The 8,681-nt window shown below is 50.8% G+C and overlaps 1 protein-coding gene across 1 annotated transcript in view; it reads left to right on the top strand.

The window, feature by feature from the left end:
- The window catches only part of DUSP1 (dual specificity phosphatase 1), a 55,298-nt gene that overhangs the window by 36,215 nt on the left and 10,402 nt on the right, over positions 1–8,681 (top strand). Inside the window, exons 2-3 of the mRNA XM_006765393.2 lie at positions 3,352–3,456; positions 3,880–3,926. Of these exons, the coding sequence (XP_006765456.2) occupies positions 3,352–3,456; positions 3,880–3,926 (152 nt within the window). The remainder of the gene's footprint in view (positions 1–3,351; positions 3,457–3,879; positions 3,927–8,681) is intronic.

The following is an 8,681-nucleotide window of genomic DNA, read 5'->3' as shown; positions in this document are numbered from 1 at the left end:
AGCGCCTGCATGTGGTATTTTGTGGAAGAGCCACACTCTAGGGGCCAAAGAGCCGCATGTGGCTCGCGAGCCGCGGTTTGCTGACCACTGCCCTAGGTTGCTGGCGCTGTAGCAGAAACTTCAGGAGGCAGTGAGAGGACTTCTAAGAAAGAGGGAGGCGGGAAGGGACACACTTGGCCCAGCCCGAGGGCCAGAGGTCAGCCTGGTTGCCGGCCCAGAGGCGGCCTTCGAGGCGGCCCAGCCTCGCTCAGCCCACGCACGTGGTCAAGGCCGGCCGCGAAGTGCAGGCCTGTGAGGCTGTGATCTGCCCCCATGCAGAGCCTCCTCCAGGCTGGCCTCTCCCGGCCTTCCTCGGGCGATGCCTGGAGAGGCCTGGCCGGGCCAGGCAGGAGCCCTCTGTCCCCCGTACCCCCCAGGTCCCTCGAGACCATTGGAGGGCCTGCGCTTTGGGGTCAGCCTGGCTCCACTTTCTTTTACGGGAACCCTGGCCATGTGCCCAGTGACTGAGCTCCGAGTTCCCGTCTGTAAATGGGGGAAATAGTAGTAATAGCAATGCCACCTGGGGCAGGTGACGCCTGCCTTCCCTCTGTGAGCACCTGGCATGAAGCAGATGCCCTAGTGACGTCAGTCCCTGCTCTCGCAGGTGGGGAACAGGTGCTGGGACTCGGCCTTCTCAGGGCCAGATGGGGGTTTCTCAGTGCTCCCCTGTGCTTTCGGCTCTGCAGGCCGTGGGGTACACAGAAGCAGCGCGGGGCCCTGAGCCTGGCCCCAGAGTCCTCAGAGCAGCAGGGCCCTGACACAGCCCCGCGGAGTCCCGTGCCGCGGTTACACTAGGTAAGTGAGCCCGCTGTACCCAGAAGCCTGGAATTTTCCCTGAAACACCCAGAGGCGGGCAGTTGTCTGTGTCAGAGTGAGGTCACTGGGATGACTCACCCCCGGACCGTGACCCAATGGAGCTCCGCGTCTGGACTCCTGAGGGGCAGCTGCTTGGGACCCCAGGACCCTCCACCCCCACCTGCACCCCCAGAGCCTGCTCCAGTCCCTGCTTCTCAGTCACCCCCGCCCACGGGGGCCCAGGCTGCCTCTGGGTGTTCAGAGGGGCCCAGGGACTTTCAAAGGGACTTTGGCGGGCTGAGCGGTGCCACTCACCCCCCTTGGCTTCGCCTCACTGGCTCGGCCCCCACCTTGACCTTTCCTTCCCACGGGGCTATTTTCGGGCGTTTCCTGTCCCTTGAATAGGTGAGGAAAAGGAAGCGAAAGAAGCTCAGTGCGTGGCTTCTCTACCAGCTGGCCAGTCATTGTCTTCGTTATTTGTTGTTAAAACGCTCCGCGCTCGTGTGACAAGCGGCCACGCCGGCGCAGCGGAGGCATGGGACAGGGTCAGCGCCCCGCCCACTGTCCTGCTGACCGATCACAGGCCCTCACAGCCTGCAGCAAAGGCCAGGAAGCCACTCCGCACACAGCAGCCTCACCTAGGAACATCTAGTGCGCACCTACTATGTGCCAAGCTTTGGCCGTTCCCTCAACTTGCTTCTCTCCCTCAACAACATTCGCTGGACAGTCCAAATGACCCTGTCAGAAGGTCGCTTCCAGCCCTGGCCGGACATTGACCTTGGGAAGAGGTCGAAAGTCCCCGTGGCCAGGCCCCACCCTGTGTGAGTTACATCAGCTCGGGGTGCGGCCCAGGTGGCACGGTGCTGTGGGAGCCTCTCTCTGGCTGCTCCGGCCGCCTCCCAGCAGCTGGGAGTGGCAGCCTCGTGGTCCGGGGGCTGGAGCTAAGGAGACCAGATCCTCTCTTTCTCTTTGGGAAGGTGACTTTGCCAGGACCAGGACCTGGGTGGGTTGGAGGCTCCCGCTCCTGTTCGTCAAAGACAGCTGTTAATAAGGGACCCCGGATGGCCTGACCTGTGAGGAGTCTGTCTTCCTGATGGAAAGGTTTCAACCAAGAGACAGAGTGTAGAGAAGCAAGCGAGAAGCTACTGACCGCAGCAGACACAACTCTAGGAGAGTGAAGGGAGGAAGGGTGCAGAAGAGTCGGACCCCTGAGCAAATACGGCCACGTGTCTCCTACTGTGTTCGTTGCTACAGAAAGACTTATAAACACTCACCCCCATGCCGGAACTGGGAGTTTTGACAGTTAGGTAGCTTACTAATGGTGTGTGTGTTGGGGGGAGGTTGGGGGTTGTCTGGAGGGGTCTCTCTTGTTCACCTTGTGTCCTCAGCGTCCCAGCTGGTGTGGCCCGTTGTTATAGAATAGTCAGAAGCCAGGACAGGCGGAATGGGGAAACTGAGCTAGGCAGTTAAGCAGCAGTTTGCAGCCGCCTAGTAAATCCCATCTTCCCCACACCAGGGACACTCAGAGTAAAGACCGTTTGTACTTCTCCTCCCCACCCAGCGGGTGAAAAGCTTACATCCCTCTACTCAGGGAGACAGATAACAGAAGTCCAGGTAGTGCCGTTTGCTACCCACACCCAAGGCCAGATAAACTAAGAGAATAAATCTCATGTTGGTGCAGCCGCATAAAGCTGGTGAATATGCTATTGATCCAGGGTGCTCTCTCCCTCCAGGGAGCACACCTGTGCCATTCCCCGCTTCCCTCACAGGCGTGTATCCTCTAATGCAGCCGTGGGCAAACTATGGCCCGCGGGCCGGATCCGGCCCGTTTGAAATGAATAAAACTATTGAAAAAAAAAGACCGTACCCTTTTATGTAATGATGTTTACTTTGAATTTATATTAGTTCACACAAACACTCCATTCATGCTTTTGTTCCGGCCCTCCGGTCCAGTTTAAGAACCCACTGTGGCCCTCGAGTCAAAAAGTTTGCCCACCCCTGCTCTAACCTCTAAGGGACCCCAGGAGGCTTGCCCCCAGGGGAGTAGTGGGCTGTGGCAGCTCATCCTGGGTTCACCCCTGAGCCTGTCTCTGAGGCCTGACTCTCCGACTTCCTGATGAGCGTAGGCAGCCCAGCCTCGGCCCTCCTGCTGCCCTCCTGTGCCCTGCCCAGTTTCCCTCTCCTGAATATACTCTCTCTGCTGTCAGTCAATTCTTGCTTGCTTTTCTACACTTGGCCTCTTGTTGGAATCTTTCCCCCCGAGAAGACAAGAGCCGAGGCCCCCTCTCCTCCTCTCCCCGGTAACACCGTGACGTGTGTCGGTAACGTCTGTCACATGAAGGAAGCCGAGGAGGCAGCACTGCCTGGGAGACCGGACTCAGACCCTGGGCTCGGGGATCCCTGGCTCTCCTGTCCCCAGGTGAGGAACGGAGGATCTGAGGTGGTGGGTGGCCCGGTCACAGTCATGGTCACCCCGTACTCCACCTGTCCTTCACTGCCCATACCCTTGTCCGCCAGGAGCAGGGCGGCGCCTGCCTAGCCGGCCTCCCACGGGCTACCCGCTGGCCAGCTGGGACCTTGAGGCCGGGAGGACTAGGCGAGAAACGTGACCGGGACTCCCTGGTGGGTTTGGAGCTCACCAGGTGTCATTGTGCTTCAGCGCTGTGCTGTGAGCTCATCTCTTCCTCACTCATCCCGAGTGAAGCCAGTCCTATTATTATGCTGTTGACACACATCCTCCCTGCCCCTGCCACACTCACAGGAGCCCGGTCCTCCCAGTGCCTGGGGCCCCGGGAGTCTGGCAGCTTCTGCTCTGCCCGCTTTCTCGCCCTCTCCCTTCTCCCTCCATCCTCCCCCTCCTCCCTTCCTCCCTCCTCCCCTCCTCTCCTTTCTATCAGCCATATCTTTATCATCAGTACATTCCATTTCCCCACCCGAGGTTTTCACTTATTTGATTATTTTGCCTGAAAACTATAGAAATGGATTCTCTCAGAGTTTTGGAGGCTAGAAATCTAGACTCAGAGGGCCGGCCTGCTCTCTCTAAAGACTCCTGGGCCGAGGCTTTCCTTTGCTCTGTTTGCTCTCTTCTTCCTGTCTATTCCCTGTCAACCTTTTACAAGAAAGATTCACTTGGCTACGCACTTCAGTCTCACACAGGTGGCTTTCCCCACTTTGGAATGGCATTCCTATGCACAGGATAAAAACCGCAATACATTAAATAAACTGCGCTTTGCTTGTCACACTGTCGCTTTGGTCTTTGTTATTCCCACACTCGTGTGGGTCTCCAGCCCAGCCCTCACTCATGAGCGCAGGTTCTCTCTCTCTGCTCTGCTCTGCCTTGCCACTCCCTCATTCATTCATTCACTCGGCGAGCCTTGGTGGAGTCCCCCGCGAATGGGGCTTTTTTCTAGGGTTCCATGAATAAACACCAGATGTTCTTCTCGGGAAGCTTATACCGAGTGGAGAGCCCAATATGTGAGCCAGTCCTGACCCTCCACAGAGGCCATGCTGGGTACCGTGACCCACCGCGCTCTGTGGCTAAAAAAGGGGAGTAGCCCTAGCCAGTTTGGCTCAGTGGATTGAGCATCAGCCTACGGACTGAAAGGTCCCAGGTTCGATTCCGGTCAAGGGCATGTACCTTGGTTGCAGACACATCCCCAGTGGGAGGTGGGCAGGAGGCAGCTGATCGATGTTTCTCTCCCATAGATGTTTCTAACTCTCTATCCCTCTCCCTTCTTCTCTGTAAAGAATCAATAAAATATATTTTTTTAAAAAGGGGGGGGGGGCGTCTATTTCAGCTATGACAACCCAGGAAGGGCTCCTGGACCAGATGTGAAATGAATCTCCACCTGAGCCTGGGTCTTTCCTAATAGCTTTATTGAGGTATAGTTTTAATATCACAAAGTTTACCCTGTATCAGTATACAATACAACGCCTTTTTTTTTTTTTTTGGTAACTTTACTAAGTGGTTCAACCATCACCATACATCAACCTTAGAACATGCACTCTGTCCCCTAGTCGGACCCTCCCTTATGCCCATTTACAGGACATCCTGTCCCCACTCCAGCCCTAGACAACCACCGATCTACTTAGTGTCTCTACTCATCTGCCCTTTCTGGGCATTTCACACGAATGGAATCACACACTGTGTGGTCCCTTGTGTCTGATTCCAGCAATATCATAGCATCTCTGAGAGTCACCCATACGGCAGCCCCTGTGACTCACATTTGCTCCTTTGTGTTGCTGAGTAGCGTTCCCATGTATGGATCTACCACATCTCACCTCTCTATTAATCAGTTGAAGGGCATTTAGGTTGTTTCCAGTTTTGTTTCGTTTTTTTGCTAATATGAATAATGCTGCTAAGGACACTGACTCACAAATCTATGTGTTGACATATGTTTTGCTTTCTCTAGGGTCGATACCTACACGTGGAATTGCTGGACCTCATGGTTAAGTTTATGTTTAACTTTCTGGGGAACCACTGAACTCTTTTCCAAAGATGTTGCCCCATTTTATATTCCCAAGGTTCTGTTTCTCCACACATTAGTCAATATTTGTTATTATCTGGCTTTCTGAGTAGAGTCATTCTCATGGGTATGATATAAATCACACTGCACGTTTCCATTTCTGTCATGACTAATGGTGTTGAGCAATCTGCTCACATGCTGGGTGGTGGTTGGTATGTCTTCTTTGGAGAAATATCTATTCATATCATTTTTGAAAAATATTTTATTTATTTCAGAGAGGAAGGGAGAGGTAGAGAGAGAGAGAAACATCAATGATGAGAGAGAATCATTGATCAGCTACCTCCTGCACGTCCCCTACTGGGAATTGAGCCCACAACCCGGGCATTGTGCCCTTGACCGGAATTGAACCTGGGACCCTTCTGTTTGCAGGCCAATGCTCTATCCACTGAATCAAACCAGCTAGGGCTGTTCATATCATTTTTCGATTGGGTTGTTTGTCCGATTATTGAGTTGTAGAAGTTCTTGGTAAATACTGGATAGAAGAGATTTATGAAATTTGGTTTGTGAATATTTTGTCCTATCTATTGCTTATCTTTTCACTGTCTTAATGGTAGCCCTTAAACACAAAAGTTTTGAATCTTTGTTAATTCCAATTGATTATTTTTTTCTATTATAAACCATGTTTTCAAATTTTGGCCTAACCCAAGGTCTTGAAGATTCTCCTCCCCCTCTCCCCTGACACACCCTCCCATGAATTCTTCTAATAGTTTTATTGTTTTAGTTCTTACATTGAAATCAATGACCCATTTTGAGTTAGTGTTTATGTATGGTGTGAGGTAAGGGTCTAAGTCTTCCTTTTGCATGTAGATGGGTAGCCAACTGTCCCAGCACTGTTTGCTAAAGAGATTATCCTTTCCTTTAATGAACTGCCTTGGCATTTTTGTTAAAAACCAGTTGACCATGAATGCAGTCAAGAATCTACACTAATAAAAGAGAAAGATGCAAATTGACCATATCTCCGCAATACCCACCAGCCAATCAAGAGTGAGTATGCAAATTAATCCAACAAGTATGGCGGGTTAATTTGCATACACAGGTGCAGAGTGAAGACTGAAGACAACTGAAGACTGAAGAGGCTTGGCTTATCCACTGCAGCCGGAGCGGAGAAGCCAAGCCTTGCTGCGGCCGGAGCGGAGAAGCCTAGCGAAGGCCTGGGTCCCAGGTGCCGGAGGAAAACTGGTGCCCGCTGCCAGGGGAAGGAAGGCCTATTGCACGAATCTTCATGCAACAGGCCTCTAGTATTGTACTAACTATGTACGGTGTCAGGTGGGGACTAGACTTATCGGGGTGATCACTTCATAAAGTGTATAAATGCCTAATCACATTATGTTGTACACCTGAAACTAATATCATATTGTATGTCAGCTGTAATTGGACAATAAATTAATTTTAAAAAATAAAGAAAGAATACCACAACTTTTCATTGCCCGGTTGCTAGATGTATCATCCGATTGAATGCACAAGGGCTCCATTACAACCTTCTTGTTCTCTAGCCTTAAGTAGGGTCTGAAATGATTGAGTGTAAATGAGAGAACAGAATGATAGCCCTTATAAATGGCTTGTGCTTGCAAGATGTATCAGAGAGACCCCTGTTAATTTCCTGGATGGTTCGTTAAGTAAAAGAACTTAGTCCAATTTAATAACTTAGTCCAATGTAAGGCTGTTTCTCTAGATGCATGATTCCCAGGGATCGGCTCTCATAGCTGGTTAAAACCCATCAGCAGAGCCAGGAGACGACAAATCTCCGTGGATCTGGCAGGTTGGTGGGGTCGTGGTTACCTTGCCTGTGGCTGGAGCCCACCTCGGGGGGACAGCACACAGATGAACGAATGGGCTGTGGAAATGGTGCCCGGCACCTACAGGAAGCACGGGATCTGTTCGCAGTGGCCATCTCAGCTGAGCCATCTGAGCCAGCTGCATTTTCTGACAGCTTCCGTTTCACCCAGGCTTCACCTTGAGGCCATGTGACTGAACCACATTTTATTATGAAAAATTTCAGGCATCGAGACAGGTTGAAAGAAGAATACCATCCCAGAGCACCCTTACAGCCACCAACAGACTCAGCAGTTGTCAATGTTCTGCCATATTTAATTTATTAATTTCGTGTGTATGTCCTTCTGAACGTTTAGAGCAAAGCGCTCACATGCTGACTTTTCATTGCTAAATTCCTCTGCGTGCATCTTGTAAGAACAAGACAGTCTCCCAAGTCACCACCAAAGCTAACACGTCCATCATATCACCGAGCATCTAGTCCATATCCAAACAGCCTTTGTCTCGGCAGAGGGTGCTGCCAAATTTTGAGATTTTTGCTAGTCAGACGCAGTGAAATGTGTTTCTCTTACTGTGATTACAAATGAGCATCTTTTTGTTGTGGTGGTGGCTCATCTTCACCCGAGGATATTTTTCCATTGATTTTTAGGGCCTGGGATCAAGCCTGCAACTGAGGTACGTGCCCTTGACCGGAATGGAACCCAGGACCCTTCAGTTCTCGGGTTCATGCTCTGTCCACTAAGCCAAACTGGCTAGGGCACAAATGAATATCTTTGTCCATGATCACGGTCCTTCTACAGCTCTTCTCCTGTGAACTGTCTACCCATGGCTTTTGCCCATTTTAGAATCAGTTTTTAATCTCTACTTTTAAGAACTTCTTAAATATTGGTGGAATTAGCTTTGTCTCTAAGTTGAATTTATCAAGCTTTTCTTTGATCATTTCTGCATGTTCAGTCCTACACTGAAAGGCTTTCCTCCCTCCTGATAATAAAGGGGTCCCCTCACGTTTTCTTCTACAAGTGGTAAGGTTCGTTTTCAAAATCTAGATGATCTCTGGCCCATTAGGTATTTACTTAGGTGTTTGGAGTACAGTGTGGGTCCACTTTTAATCTCCCCTTCCCCACCCCATGGCTGTCCAATTGTCCCAAGACCACTTATTTTTTATTTATTTAGACTTTTAAAAATGTATTGATTTTAGAGAAAGAAAGGGAGAGAGAAACATGGGTTTGTTGTATGCATGCATGTATTGGTTGATTCTTGTATATGTCATGACTGGGGACCAAACCCATTATTGATTTTAGAGAGAGAAAGGGAGAGAGAAGCATGGGTTTGTTGTTCCACCCATGTATGCATGTATTGGTTGATTCTTGTATATGCCATGACTGGGGATCAAACCTGCAACTGTGGCGTATCGGGGCGATGCTCCAACCAACTTAGCTTCCTGGCCAGGGCCCAAGATCACTTATTAAAAAGTCCCTCATGTCCCAGTGATTTGAGATGCCACCTTCATCATGCACCAGATTGCCCGTGTACTTGGGCAAATGTCTGGAC

Source organism: Myotis davidii, unplaced genomic scaffold (assembly GCF_000327345.1).
Source record: "Myotis davidii unplaced genomic scaffold, ASM32734v1 scaffold399, whole genome shotgun sequence".
Lineage (NCBI taxonomy): Eukaryota > Metazoa > Chordata > Mammalia > Chiroptera > Vespertilionidae > Myotis > Myotis davidii.
Note: the sequence above shows the minus strand (reverse complement) of the source record. Positions and strands in the feature narration are given on the sequence as shown.